Source organism: Aedes aegypti, chromosome 3, assembly GCF_002204515.2.
Source record: "Aedes aegypti strain LVP_AGWG chromosome 3, AaegL5.0 Primary Assembly, whole genome shotgun sequence".
Lineage (NCBI taxonomy): Eukaryota > Metazoa > Arthropoda > Insecta > Diptera > Culicidae > Aedes > Aedes aegypti.
This window is the reverse complement of record NC_035109.1, coordinates 390820042-390836470: the sequence shown is the minus strand read 5'-3', so window position 1 is coordinate 390836470 and position 16429 is coordinate 390820042. Positions and strand designations below refer to the sequence as shown.

Below are 16429 nucleotides of genomic sequence, written 5' to 3'. Positions count from 1 at the left end.
GAAGGTTTACTGTATTGTCTTTGGGCCACCTTTAACCCGTATAGGCCTGAGTGAAAGCAAAAATACTAAAACCCTCACCGCTCAGCGAATACGTAACGGATTCAAATAATATTTTGTCGGTATACTGGCTCACATATCTAGTTTCTAAAAGTGGCCAAAGGAACTCGGGAATATTCCTGTGGCCGGAGTTATTCCAGTGGGTCACTGGGTCCAGTCGGGTAAAAAATGGCGATTTTTTGGGACATGCCAAGTTAACTTTATTTATTTGTAATGGCAATAATTTTAATTTGCATAAATCATTAAGATCCGATCATCAACATCCCGAATAAAGAGTTTTTCACCGTTTAGAGAGTACCAGATGTGGCTACTCGGACTTAATGCCCGGATGAACCGGCTTTAGATTTGTTGGATATTAAATCGTTTCAATTCTCTCGAAGTAGAGATCAAACATAGCAGTTCACTGAAAAGCATTAGCATAATATTGACACAGATGTTTAGATACAACTTTATCGTAAATTTGAGGCGCCCAGGGACACGAAAATGCTCATTTGAAGGATTAAACAAATGCAATTCATAAGATTATCCAGTGAAATTATTTCTCAAAAGTTTTACACTGATGCGTTTTCCTTAAAACTCCTTGGTATAGTGGCCACATTATAGACGATTCCGGAAATTATCTGTGACTTGAAATTTGCCTACCTACAGGGGCACATAACCACGACACCCTTTTCACCCGACCTGACCCAGAGAACCCCCGGAATAACTCCGGCCATAGGAACATTTCCGAAATCCTCTGGCCACTTTTAGAAACTAGATATGTGAGCCAGTATACTGACAAAATATTATTTGAATCCGTAACGTTTTCGCTGAGTGGTGAGGGTTTTAGTATTTTTGCTTTCGCTCAGGCCTATACGGGTTAATAGAACGATTTTTGTTGTACTATGTGCACATGGTCCACTGTGCATACAAATACCATACAAATACCACATAACTACCAAAAACCAACTAAAAATCCAATGACCAAATGGTCGGCGTTAAATTAGAGTGGACCAAGTCATATTTTTCATATTTTGAGAAATAAGTTAATAAAATATTAATAAATAAATAAATTCTTTAATAATTAACTCCTTCTTGATACTTGATTCACTCTCTCTGCACAGAAGTTGTTGCAATATCTGACAACTATTAAAATTAAATGCATCGGATTATGGGGGCTTTCCTTAGCCGAGTAGTCAGAGTCCGCGGCTACAAAGCAAAGCCATGCTGAAGGTGTGTCTGGATTTAAATTCATCAATTTTCATTGATGGATAGGAAAAAGTATCATTCTATGCTGAAAATCTTGATAAATTATTTTGGATGTCTTCCATTTCCTCGTATTCCTTAGAAAAATTTAAAAAAAATCGGTTGAGAAACCACGAAGATATTGCTACTCATGTATCGGAAAACAACTTTGGTGCATTTTACATGTCCGACACTGTAGCTCTAATCCTGACGAGTATCTCACACCGCTCATCCGAAAGGAAGAAGCCACCGCTCATGGGGCCACAATTTAGAGTCACACAGTCATTTGGATTTCAAATGTGACCGGGTGCGGATTGGCGCAAAATCTTCGCCATAATCTTGGGTTTGATTTGCGCGAGCGCGCGTGCTTCGAACGTCTTCGTCGGAACTCGAAATCGAACAGCGAATGTTTGTTTTAGTCGGCGACACGACACGTGTGTGAACCCGGATTGCGCAGCCCCATTCTTCAGCGGTGTTGATAGATACGTGTCGGCGGTGTTGCTTGTTGATTGGATCGATTAATGTGATGAGCAAGCTTATGGTTTGCTTGCACCGCTACCGAAATGTGAAGAGGTTGGATGCTTAATTATGTTTCGGAGGCGATGAAGAAGATGTAATCGAAGCGGTTTGTGTCAAATGGAGTCATGATGGTGATTTGCAGCGTGAGGTGAACAAAAAAAAACTCCGGATGTTGTAATAGTGGTGATCAATTGCAAAATGGAATTTATGAAAAATGAAGACAAACATGTACACATAAGTGAACGCACTATACATAGTTTATTTGAGTAATACCCATCGACTAACGGAATAGTAGCAGCCATGGATAAAACAAGAAGTTATATGCACACGAGTAAGTACATTTGTGCAATGTATAATATATTATTAAACCACTTCATACCTGCATTGTGTTCATAAACAAATTTTTCGACAAATTGAGTCCTGTTTTGGAAATTTGAGGTAATTATAAAAATTCTGAAGGTCCATTACTGTTTCACAATTAGACCATTTTTTGACACCTTCTTACGAAACTAATGTTTTCCCTTTTCTATATACGTTATGTCTTTCAAGTCATGAAATTCAACTTTTTTTCCGAAGATTACATGGTCGGAGTTCTGCTAAACCGCACTGAGTGCTATATTTTATTTTCAAATTGAGTCGACTCAAATTATCATAAACATTCTACCATCAAAATATCGAGTAATTTGAAAGGTCATTTGTAGTCTTAGATCACACATTTTCTCTGGAAGGACATGTAAAACTGTAATTTTGTTAAGCCAGAGTGAATCATGGGAAGGAATTCATTTTTCTGCTATAAAGCTAGTTTTTTTCAATTTTTTTCTATATCCTCACAATTTATCCATTTCAATCAACTCATAGAAACAGAGGCCAATGAAATTGGGCAGCAATTGACTAATTAAAATTAAATATTATTTCAGTGGCGTTGATCTGTTTCGTTTGAAATTCTATCCAGACACACCGTACTAAGTACTGTTTATCTGTAAATCACAATTTTAACATTTTTAAATGATGTAAAGACATTGACATGCAATAAATAGTTACATTTGCTTGGTACATAGTATGTTAAAAAAGCCGCACATGAGCCAGAATGAAATAACGAATTAATTTAATCTGATTCTGTGTGAACAACTATAGGGTGTCTCAAAAAGTTTGGGCACGACTTTACCATACTGCCATTCCAAAACTAGTGCAGTTTAAAATGTAATTTTTACAAATTTTATTTTTGCATTTATCAAGAGCATTTTTTAAAATTTTGAGCGATTTTTGTCGCTACCTGTTTTAATGTGGTGTAAAATTTCTGGAAGCTCCTCTTAACAGTTTTACACAAATCGCGTTATATCTGAGCAACTCTGTTAAACAAAATTTGTGCTAGGTCATAAAGTACGTACAACAAAAATCTGAAAAATATATTCATCATTGCCCACTCGATAAAGGGTCAAAAACAAGTCCTCGTATATCCTTTAAAACATGCAATAGTCTAGAATTGTTGTTGCCTATCCCTATGTACAGATATTTGACGTAATAAAATATGAAATGAATTATTTTTATTTATATCAAAAATACTTGAAAAGCTATGATTTCGTGAATTCATCTTTTGTGAAGAGTGATTTCTATTTAAGCCAAGTAAAACTTCAAACAGAAATTCTCGTGGAACATCTTGAATAAAATAAACTCGAACTCACCACATCAAAGGATTATGATAACAACATTTATTATTAGTTGAGTTCCAACAAAACAAAAAAGGAGGGTATGTGCAAGCTAGATAAGAATTGATTTTGTAATGTTAGAAATTCCAATGTAAAAGTTATCGAACAAAATTTCACAAGCAGCATTTCAAATGCCAAAAGAAAAATATAAAAATATTCATTTGTTTGGAAAAATATTGTGATATTCATTATCAAAATCGTGCCCATACTTTCTGTGACACCCTATAATATTTTGATGAAATGCTGGAGAATTTTCTAGAGGAGCATAATAAGGAACCTCAGGTGGAATTTAATGAGGAACTCTTGTTAAAAATTAAAAAAGATTCTTTTATTAAAAATGCAAATAGTCTTAAGAAATTTTTGAGCAATCCCGGGAAGTTTGGTTGAACACTTGGAGAAATCGTTTAAAGAATCAATGGAAAAACATGTAGAGAAAATCTGAGTAATCTCTGTGAAAATTACTAGAGGTAGCGTAGGAGTGCTCTTTGATTTTCTGGACCAAATTCTGGAGAAATCTCTCTGAGCATTCATTAAAAAATTGCTGGTGGCATCCCTGGTGGAGTACCTAAAAGTATTGCAGAAGGAATCTCTGTAGAAAATGTCGCATAATAGTCTCCTGTGGTTTGTCTGGAGTTTCTGGAATGTCGCACCAGGATTCACTACAAGCTTATTAACCCTCTCTTTCCTAAGACTTCAATCGACTATTTCTTTATGAAAAAATCGTTTTAATTAAGTACTTGAACATAAAATGTATCAAATGGTTTGATCTTTTTAAGGTCAGTTCAATTATTTTGGTTCTTTTCAATAGTCAATTGATGATGTATCAATAGTTTTGAAACAGTTAGTTGAATTTCGCATTAATCTGATGAGTAAAGCATCACATTCTAGTAACTAATATAAAGTATTCATCTGGTTCAGTTTGTCTCAAGTTCGTCGAAAATAATGGAGTAGACGGGGTTGGTGGTATGAAGCTTCTGGTTTATACGCTGAAGGTTATGGGTTCATTCCCAGGCCCGCCCATTTCCTCATACTTTTTAGTTGTATCTCTTACTTGCTTCTAAGGACTGTTCATTTTGTAAAGTGGACACCTTGTACATGCTGTCTCTTTTTAATTTATCAATGAAATTTCAATCGATTTTCTGCACATCGTTCGCCTAGTATTGAACAATGTTGTGATAATTCTCCAAAATATTTTTTTTACACGAATATGGAACAACGATTAGAACGGTCGATTTTAGGAGGTTATCAAAATCATTGATTGTTAGAAATTGGCTGTAAAAATCGACAATTTATATTTTTTATTTTCGAAAAAGGCTTGTTTTTCGAAAGCATCGTCAATCAGAAGCCTGATGGAAAAAATCAAGTTATTTTTGGAGCAACAGTTACAGATATAATAAAATCATTTTTCCCTATATTTTCAGAGAAGATTATATTTTATTTAAAAGAAAATGATGTGAGTAGAATTTTTCCGTCCTGACGGAAGTCCTAATATAGTATTAACATGAAAAAAAACTTACGTTTTCATAGAGTTACTTTATGATCCCCATATCACATTTAAAGCGCAATAGAAACACAATTGCTTTATTCTTGAAAGACAAATCAAAGTGCATTGACAATCATCAAAATTGGCAACACTGCTGCAATAAAAGCGATTTTATTTTCCACATATTATTTTCATAATATGTTATTCTGAGATAACCAATTGAAATATTCGGAGAAAACCATTTACAATTTGCTGTAGATTGATAAATATGCGTACACGATTTTAAAAGTATGAGACTTTTTAGTAAAACTACCATAAACAGTAAAATTTGTACTTAAGATTGTGGTTTAAACGCACGATTTAGCTCTCGCTTGTTTTAAACACAATTTTAACTTTTCTCTTTTGCTGGCAGTGAAAGGATGGTGTATCACCAAATTTGGCCATAAATAGATAAATCATTAAAGTTCCCTAATGTCAGAGAATGGTGGAATACAATTAAGTTTTTTAAAGCTATACCTAAAACACAAACATACAATTTGTTCATAAAAATTAGGATTTTGTTTTGCGAAAAATAATGTTAAACTTTGACGAATAGCTTTTCTTAGGTGTTTTTGGAAAACCTATTTAGCTCTTCAACCAAAAGCATTTTCTAAGATCTTTTATTTTTATAGGATTCTAAAATAATAGTTGAACGATGCACAATGGTCGGGCTCCATATAAAGGAGCGGCTAAAACTACCAAAAACTTTTTTGAGATTTTTATGATTTTTTAAATTTTTAAATATACCTCATGTGTTATATTATTATGATCCTTAATTAAAATTGAACTAAAATTTAAATTTCTAAGACTTTTATGACGGCAAATCGGCTGAAGTCAAAAAATTGAAAAATTTAACAATAAAATGAAGCACGAAATTTATAATTTAGGAATGCAATATTTCCCCAAAATTACCCACTATCTGAAAGCTTATGGTTCAACGCTTTTATCGAGCATGAGGATGGAAAAAAAATATTTGGTTGAAGTTTTAATACTATTCAATATTACACTTCAGTAATTTTGATGATTTTGAACATGAAAAACAACTCTTGTCGCGTCATGTCGCCGCCATTTCGAATATTGCACATCTAAAAGCATCCTTAGATCTTACAAAAAACCTTTGAAATTTTTGCAGAAATTTGCTGATTTGCAAGTTAGAGCTGTTCGAATAACTCAATATTTTACATATATTTTGACGATATTTTTCATACAAAGTTTATTTAAAATATATTTAACCACTATTTATACACATTTTGATCAAACTCGATCAAATATAAACAAAATTTGTGCTTTGAGTCCAATTTGGTACCAATTTTATTTAAAAAAAATCTTTTTTTTTAAGTTACGTATTTTGTGAATGACCCCTTCTGAAACAACAAAAACGTCACGTATTCAGATCACATATTTCATCGATTAAGGCGATAAAAACTTCACTTTTTTCCGACCATTGTGTGATGAACAGAAAAAGATTTTATCAATAAATAAAAAAGTTATAGCGTAAACAAAGTGTCCACTTTATAAAATGAACAGTCATCACTTTATAAAATGAACAGTCCTCATCTTCCATTCTTAAACTATTCGTTCATAGCAAACGCTAGAACCAGAGACGGGACAAGAATCCGTTTCTCTTACGCTTCCATTCTTCCATCATTATAGCACATCTTTCCTTACTCCTGATACATAGGCAGTCTGTAGAGATGGTCGGGTCTCGGGTTTTCAAACCCGACCCGAACCCGAACCCGACGAGTTCGGGTCGGGTTCGGGTATGAAAATTTAAAATTTTTCGGGTTCGGGTTCGGGCCGGGTTTAAAGGCAACAAAATTATCGGGTACGGGTCGGGTTCGGGCTTGAAAAAAGTCGGGTTTAGCCGGGTTTGGGTCGGGTTTAGTGAGAATGGTGAACAGAGTAACAAACTGAAAGCTTCCCTATGCATCAGAAACGATGAATGTATCATCTTTCAAACTCGGGTTCTATTCGGGTTTTTCTTAGAAAATTTTCTCGGGTTTCGGGTCGGGTTCGGGTTCGAACAGCGAAAATTTGTCGGGTTCGTGCCGGGTCCGGGTTTAAACAAATAAAATAAGTCGGGTACGGGTCGAGTTCGAGTTTGAAAAATGTGAAACCCGACCATCTCTAGCAGTCTGCTAACCACAAAAGCAAACCTCTCTGCCATGCCTTTCTCCCAATCCATACACTCCCGCATGAACTGGCGTAGATGCAGTCGAACTCCACGCTCTATAGTGGGCCAGTATAAGTGCAACATCAATTCCTTCCCCTTCCCCACATTGGTCTGCATTCTGACGTGGCAAGCGCCATTGTTGCCTAAAATAGAAGATCACCAGCACTGGTACACTGAGGGTGTATGTTAGTCCCAATCAGTCATCTGGTTGGTTCCTTGTGCAAGTGCAGCTGATCTGGCAATACTGGAGTAGCATCCATGGGCGGCCAATCAAGCTCAAGCTCAAGCTCGTCAAAAATAATGGAGCTCTGGAATCATGGGGATTGAGTCAAAAAAGTGACTTTAAAGACCATTTGATTGAAATGTCTTTAGCGACCTAAACCAAAGAGACATGCATTAAAATAGTGACCAAGACTCTTGAAAGGGACCTGCTTGTCTGAAAATGTTCCATTTTTTTAACATGTTGTAATTTTTACTTTTTCCTACGAAATTAATTATTTCATATGCTATCAAAGACACCCCAACCAGAACTAGGAACTGTAATTGCCTTTACCAACTTGGCAATGGTCCTGCTACCTTGTTTAGACAAGTTTTACTCGGAACAAATATAAATCACTAAAAATCAAATGACTGAACATTTTTAGTAGCATTGAAATAGAGGCGCAGCCCAAAATATTTTCATTAAAATTATTTTGTGTAACAAAAAGGACATTTTCTACCATGTATGTATATTGTTTTGCAATAATTTCCCTGAGTGTAGCCAAAATCCCCTGAGAATTCCAGTTTTTTTTAGGTTCAATGATATTCCCCGATAATTCCAGGTTTACCAAGTTTTTTCGAGGTAGTAGATACCCTGCCTATTCGATATAAATGAGAGCCTAACGAGTCAGCTGGCATATTACTTTTATAAAATCTCGACTTATTTTATTCTTTTGAACCCTTTCTTCTTCAACACCCGCGGGATAATGGAATGTAACTACCTACCCAAATAGCTTTCATCCCATTTTTGCTGCCAACTAAGCAAGGTCTGCACGGCGTGTCTGGTAGAACAATATTATCACAAAAAATAGGCATCGCCAAATCTTTCACCATTCGAAAATATAGGGTTTTAGCTTTCATTTTACATGTTCCCCAAAAAAAAAATTCCACCGAGGGATCGCGAACATTTTTTTTATTTTAAATTTTTGTTCAGTTCAATTTCACTCAAGCTCAATGAAAGCTTAAGTTTCAAATGAAAGTTGATAGATCAAAGATATATGAAGTTGCATGTTGAAATAGGCAAAACTGTCCTATATAATTTTCTGGATTTAATGAGTCATAGGACACTTATTCTAGCATATAACTGTTTTTATTTCTCAGAACAAAACCACTTTCTTTTAGAATACAACAGTTTTCTTCATATTTCGTCTGTATTTATGTCTGGCATTACGCACCTATTGAGAAAAAGCCTGCTTCTGAGTTTTTTGGGCACTTATTCATTGACTGAAAGTTTTATTTGTCAATCGTCCATAAATGTGTTTGTAAGACAAATACTTTCGTCCAGTAAAATCGAACCATAATTTATATGAATGAATGACATAATTCATAACAATTTTGTAAATACATATTTCAGCGTTCATTTCCATGCAAATTTATAGTTGAAAACGATTGAAACGAAATAGAACTCTTATAGCCCAATTCAACAAATTAATAAAAAAAAAAGTCTGCTGCGTTGATTTTTCATATTTTTCTTAATCTAAATTATACTCAAAAAATGCTTGATTTAGTCATTTGGTTGTTAGAAAATGAGAGGCACGATTTGAATGTTTTAGTCTGCCAAAAACTGTGCAAGATATCCCGGGGCAAGTGGATCCTAAAAATTGGCTTTTCGAACAAATTGTACAGTATAATTATCTATTACAAATATTTTCAATATCTAATGGATCAGGCAACTTGTGATAGCATATTTGCTGATGTGCGCACGAACAGGAAAATTTCAATCTGCGGTGCAAGTGAGACACATAAAATTTAACTTGCTAATCTTCCTAAAAAGCCGGATTGTTGGCATAAATCGCATAATCATCCATTTCCATCCATTCTGGAAACATGTTCGACGTTAATATGGCATCTTTAATAAAATGCTTAATGCTTTCAGAAGTAAATGTTCTGTGTATGCCATGTCTCAACATAATCAAGATCACTCGAAAATTCTTCATTAATTCTTTCACTTTCTTCAAAGCTTCCACTATATTCTTGTTAAATTTTGAAATTGTTTCTTGAAAACATCCACAACATAACAAATTTCAAATTCACTTAATTGAATAATGAAGTGATGGGCAAATAATCTTTGATAATATTGATTGTTTCAATGGTTTATATACTAGTAAGCAGTTTTTAATTCCGGTTTTTAGTCTGATGTTTCACACAACTATTTTTTAATATTGAGGCAACAGAAGGCACTGAACGTGCCGCAATTTAAACCCTAGGTTCACATATTACACATGAACATATGAACTTTGTAAGAGGCCCAAATAGTTGAAGCGGTAAACGAGCAGCTATTCAGCAAGACCATGCTGAGGTGCAAATTATACCAGTCGAGGATCTTTTCGTATTTTTTTCTCGACTTCCCTGGGTATAGAGTATCATCGTAAAGATAGCTCACAGTTAATAACTGTGAAAGTGCTCATAAGAACACTAAGAAGTAGGCTCCGACCCAGCTGGGACGTCACGCCAGAGAGGAGAAGAATATTACTTGTAATTATGACGTCAACTTTCTAGCACACTTGAAATTTACCACAAATATGCTATGCCTGAAGGTCTCAGATTGTCACTTGTTCCGGGTATCTCAATGTTATGTATATTGAGGATTTTTTGAAGTTTTTCGCCAAGGCTTGAGATGTAGGCGTTGAATCATATTCCGTTTCATTCCTTTCGACTTTCTTCCTGTTGGCTGTTGTAGTGTTGATCAGTTCTACTTTTTTCAACCTTGTAATGACAGATAGTAGTTTCACATTCATTTTTTTTCTATGAATGCGATCGCCGAGAGATATTCATTTTTTCAGCAAAAAAAAATCATTCCAGCAAAAAAGGAACATGACGATCGCATTCATAGCCCGTACTATCGAAATCTTGATCGGTTCTTACACACAATATACAAATGGATTAGTGATTGATTGGTAAAGGAACACTCAAGTACTAATAACTAAGTGCTCAACAAACTCTAAGCTTAGAAGCATGCTCTATCCTAGCAGAGGTGTATTGCCGAACAGAAGAACAAGAAGAAAGTAAATGTAATCTAAATATGTTAATAAACTGTAATATGCTCGGATCGATATACTTTTCCAGTGTGAATAAATGTCCAATTGTCGAACCTCCAGCACAGCAACTCGAATAAGGACAGTTTTATCGTTTATAAAATAAGACCTAATATAACTTTATTTTATAAACTTGTATTTCAAATATAAGCTTTCTTCGAGCTGAAGAAGAATAAAACTGTATTTTACTTTGACCACCTTTGAAAATAATGTATTCTAAAGAACAAAAAATTAAAATAAAAAAGTGTTCGGGATCCCTCGGTGGATTTTTTTTTGGGGAACACGTCAAATGAAAACTAAAACTCTATATTTTTGAATGGTGAAAGATTTGGCGATGCCTATTTTTTATGATGAACCTTCCCCATATACACGCTGTGTCTGCTGACGATCAATTGGGGAAATTTTATCAAAGGCGATTTGGCGTTCATAAACATCGCCTTCCATAGCGCCCACCTTGGAGAGAGTGTCCGCTTTCTCACTGCTCGGAATTGAGCAATGTGAAGAGACTCATACCAAGGTGATAGTATGATTCAGTAAAGCACTCATAGTAGATCGTTTTTCACGGTGAAAATATGGGGAGTGCTTTTCCGAATCCAGTGGAATCATTATCTTTTGACCCGTCAGTGTGAAACGTTCTATCGCTAAGTAGATGAAAAAAACGAATTTAGTACTATACCATTTAATTCCACTAGAGTTTGTATCCTTTGACAGATACGCGTATTTTGACCTCAACTCAAGGTCGTCTTCAGTGTCGTGTACTAGACTCGACTTCTATCTCTACTAAGCTCGTCGAAGTTTTTTCTGGCAGAAATCTGTGGTATGGTCTCCGTGCGGAGCAGATTTGAAATTCCACGCGTTTCTGCCTCCACGAAGTGTTGGAGAAGTCTGGAAAGCAACTATAGTTGGGAGCATTAAAAGAAGGATTAATCTCCAAACTGATTTACCAGTAGTGCAGTATCATGAATTTTGTTTGAGGTAGAATATTGTTATAAAGTTTAATTCATTTTTATCATATCAATTTGGAAAGTGGAATCGGATGTTATATTTTCGAAGAGCGGAACTGTTCTCTGTAATTAAAGCTTCATTTGCTACAGGCACATTTCAAACAAAAAAAAAAAAAGGACAATTCCATCATAATGGGGAAGTTTATAGAAAATTGCCAAACTTACCTGAGAGGAGGCAGAAAGCTTCAGTTTGAATAAGGTTGTTAGACCATTTTCAAATGTTAGTCTAATACCTAAACCTAAAATTAGTTATTCCATTTTTAGCTTCCCAAAACTTGTTATCTTCAAATTTACAAAATTCCCTAGAACCAAATCCTTGTTGAGCTGCTCTTGTCAGAATTTATCCTAAGGGGCGTAAAAATATCTTTAACAGTTGAAGACTACATTGAAATTATTCAACCTGAAGTTTTTTCTATGTTAAAATCACATTATATAAGGAACAGCGTAATTTTTATTGTTCCTTGTTCATCTTATCAGTACTTGTAAGTACTCACAGTTCAAAAATAAGTCGAACTAAATGTACAGAAACGCGTTGCTCCCGGTTTTGAAATACATAAAGAACAAAAAAAAATGTTTGTATCTGTCTTAGGATGTTTTTCAGATATGTTTGTAAATGTTCAGAATTTTTTGATGACATTTTTTAATTTAATCGACATTCCGACACAGTATTTTATTAGCGTAGCGTAGTTACGGTATACTTCGTAGATTGGATACTAGCAAAATTCATGTTTCTTTTTAATAATCTCATCCTGACTACTTTCAAGAACAAGGCAGGGGAGTATACCTTGTTCAAATCATAAAAAAGAAAACTAAAAGCATGAATATCGCTATTGCCGGCCACGCCCATCTTTACCGTAACTTGGGATAGGGGAAGGAAATGTTGATGTAGCACTTACTTAATGAGAGGCCACCGACTCAGCGACACCCTCATAAGTGCTACGGAGTTGGAGGTTGGGGAAGGTATATTGTCAGGATTCGCCTAGAAAGCTGGCGATAGACCATAAATATTTGTTGTTTAAGCGTTTTCAAATTAATCTTTTGAATGCCGGCAATCAAAAGAGAAAACAATAGCTTATTTATAGTATAAATAGTATTTCGCGAAATGCTTGTTGATTGTGCAGTAATATTTTTGCTCAATAACCAGTAAAAAGCAAAACCGATCGGTCCATGGACCAATGCATGAGCTCACTAATTTGACGTTTGAGCGGTGCCGAATTCACTTGTTGCCATGGTCACAGCCAAATAACACAGCACCGCCTAAAAGTCAAATAGTGAACTCGTGCAACGGCCATTGTCTCAAAATTCAATCCCTGTTTCCGCATGAGGAGCTGGTGGAATAGAGTATGATTAAAATACTAGTTTCAATTGTTTTTATAATCATTTTCGATATTTTTAAAAGAAGGAGGGTACAAAGAAGTTGGAGGAGTCCGCGATGGGTTATTGATTAAATCATGTATATTCAATAATGCTAATTGTTAAAAATTGAAAAACATCTTGATTCAGACAAAAATATTCTGAAAACGCCATTTTTTTCATTTTTTAAACTTCCAAGTCCGGAGTGACGCATTCCTGTGCATTCAGATGAGCGGTTTCGTCGTACTACCTTTGATGCGCATAAAAAAACAGTCATGTCAAAGTTCATGATTACCCAATGATGTTTTATGTTATTTTTTTTTTGCAGAAAAACCAACCAAACCCCGTAAATATTTTGCCTTCCTGTTTGCAATCGTCATCGCGTGCATGTTCACACTTCTCTCGCTTCTGCAGACCAACTATGCCGGGGCGCAATTCCGGTATGGATCCACCGACGAACAAACTCTGCTGCATCCCGTCGATCTAACGGATCACGTTCGAGTTCTGTGTTGGGTTATGACCACCCCGGCCAATCACGAAACCAAAGCCCGACATGTGAAGCAAACCTGGGGTCGCCGTTGCAACAAGCTGCTGCTAATGAGCTCTTCCGAGGACGCGAAGGTCGGAACGATTGCACTGGCTGGTGTTGGCGAAGGACGCCAATCGCTGTGGAACAAGACGAGAGAAGCGTTCCGATATGTGTACGAGCAGCACGTGAACGAGTACGATTGGTTCTTGAAGGCCGACGATGATACGTGAGAGATCAAGATTAATGATTGTTTTCAGATGTAATTAAATTGTTTGTTTACAGGTACGTTATCATGGAGAATTTGAGGTTTTTCCTTTATCCGTATTCACCGGAGCTTCCGATTTTTTTCGGTAGTAAATTCCGTTACCCAGAATACGTTAGTCAAGGGTACTTTTCTGGTGGAGCAGGATATGTTCTCAGTAGAGAAGCGTTGAAGCGGTTTGCAGAACGAGCTTTGAATAACACTGAGACTTGTTCCACAGCCTATGATACAGAGGATCTGGAGATGGGTTTGTTGGTATTGTTGTTTACATGTAATATGTAGCTTATAAAAATATCATTGCAGGACGCTGTATGGAAAGTGTCAACGTGACCGCTGGCGATTCACGTGACCTGATGGGTCGGAAACGCTTTCTGCCCATGGAGCCCTTGTTCCATCTGACGACTAATCCAGCGGAAGATCCCGACTTTTGGTACAAACATTACTCATTTTACGAACCATTCTACGGTCGAAATTGTTGCTCGGACCTGGCCATCAGTTTTCACTATATCCAAGGTCTACAGATGTACGTGATGGACTACTTGATATACTCACTGCACCCATATGGAGTGTACTTTAGAAATCCTGCGCTGCCGCCAAAGAAATCCTGGGACGAAGCGTTAGTCGTACCCGGGCCGTATCCCTTGCCGAGTAGTACGTCTACAACTACTACTACCACGACGACAACTACTGAGGCAACGACAACTACCGAACAAAGCGAAACCAATGCCCAGTCCGAGAGCAGTACTACCTTAGATATTACTCAGGCAATTGATGCCCTAAACGATGTCAGTATTGAACAATCCCAAATAGATCATGTCGTTGATCGATTGTTAGAGAATAATGTATTTTTAGAGAAGATGTTGGAAAAGTTGAAATCGCATAATAAATCTATGTCATAATCGATAAAATCAATAGAAGTTTCTTAGTAAGTGAAAATTCAAATATATTGCTATAACTCTGCAATCAGGGGGCCTTCCTTAGCCGAGTGGTTAGAGTCCGCGGCTACAAAGCAAAGCCATGCTGAATGTGTCTGGGTTCGATTCCCGGTCGGTCCAGGATCTTCTCGTAATGGAAATTTCTTTGAATTCCCTGGACATAGAGTATCATCGTACTTGCCACACGATATACGAATGCGAAAATGGCAACTTTTGGCAAAGAAAGCTCTTAGTTAATAACTGTGGAAGTGCTCATGAGAACACTACGCTGGGAAGCAGGCTCTGTCCCAGTGAGGACGTTAATGCCAATAATAAGAAGAAGAACTCTGCAATCAATAACAAGAAAGGAGGAGCATGAGCATTAGCAGGATTGACGAACGCAGTTGCTACTTCGTTATTACAAGAACAACCATACTAGCACGAGAAAACAACGGATGCCACTTGGGTTTAGTTGCACCCTCAGTGGCTCATAGATGCCATAGGGACATTGTTTTGATTCAGCATCCCGAGTAATAATAATAAAAAAATTAAATTATAGTAAATAGAGCACCCAAGAAACAATATAATTTTTTGAAAAAAAATTTAGGGTTATCATTTCTTTAGCAAAGTTTGAGATCTATTTATTTTCAACAACTTTGCTGAACATACTTTATATTTTTGACTTCGTTTTCACGGTTAAATTTTAAAATTTAACCTATTTTTTCCATAAATATTAGTTTTTTTTTACCATTTCTATGCTCAATGTGCAATTTATGAACAAGACATGTTGTACAACATTTTATATATTAAAAATATGCACAATTTTGCCGAATATACCAAAACACATCGGAAACCATCACATCGGAAGATATAATGAAATTATGGTAAAATTTATATAAATTTTGACCATTTTTCGAAACAAGTTTCTTCTGAATCGGCACTTTTCGGCTGCCATAATTAGTATACTCTGATGCCTCATTATATGAGCTGAAACCCCATGGCAATAAAATGATCGGGTCTCACAGGGCACATTGATTTCAAAATTTTTTGATGAACTTGGAATTTCGATCTTAAGTTGGTTTTTGACCTTTGTATGTTCATAGTGCAATAAATAAACTTGGAATACTCTGTATTTATTATATAACAAAACAACATACAGAAACAACATCTTTGTCACACTAAAACTTTTAAATTTTAGCATCAAATCGTAGTAGCTGACAGTAATTCGGTTTCGGTTACAACGCGTGAAAAATTAGAACAAATAATAATGTGTATTTTATGATAAACAGCGAAAAATACGTAATGGAGAGTAAAACATAATTTTGCCTGTTAAGCCAAATTCCTCTAATTTTTCAACCATTTGATTATTGTGGCAGCAAAAGTGAACTCATGCCCGAACTTGCTGATACAAGAGAAACCTACCTAGTAAATTCTTAAAAAAAAGTATTTATTTTAATAAAAACATTATGTTTTTCGATGCAATACTTTTACAGCTTGTCAGTTTATACAGTTGTCTTCAACTATGTTTTGTAATTTGAAAAATAACAGAATATTCGAAGTTTATTGATTGTACTGTGAGCACACAAAAAGTCAAAAAACTATTCGATGTCGAAATATTTCCATGCTTGTAAAAAAATGGTTGAAATCAAAGTGCCCTGTGAGACCCGATCATTCTATTGCCATGGGGTTTCAGCTCATATAATGAGGCATCAAAGTATAATAATTATGGTTACCGAAAAGTGCCGATTCAGGAGAAACTTGTTTCGAAAAATGGTCAAAAATTATATAAATTTTACCATAATTTCATTATATCTTCCGATGTGATGATTTCACCGATATGGTATAATCGGCAAAGTTGTGCATATTTTTGTAG

The 16429-nt window shown here is 35.7% G+C and overlaps 2 protein-coding genes across 4 annotated transcripts in view; one reads left to right on the top strand and one right to left on the bottom strand.

Annotated features, from left to right (window-relative positions):
- The window catches only part of LOC5571620 (calpain-11), a 307260-nt gene that overhangs the window by 20242 nt on the left and 270589 nt on the right, over positions 1–16429 (bottom strand). The window lies entirely within an intron of this gene.
- LOC5571621 (glycoprotein-N-acetylgalactosamine 3-beta-galactosyltransferase 1) lies at positions 1573–14557 on the top strand. The gene is made up of 4 exons (XM_001659766.2): positions 1573–2131; positions 13180–13606; positions 13663–13889; positions 13946–14557. Exons 1-4 carry the CDS (start codon positions 2101–2103, stop codon positions 14539–14541), a joined length of 1281 nt encoding a protein of 426 aa, XP_001659816.2. The 5' UTR covers positions 1573–2100; the 3' UTR covers positions 14542–14557.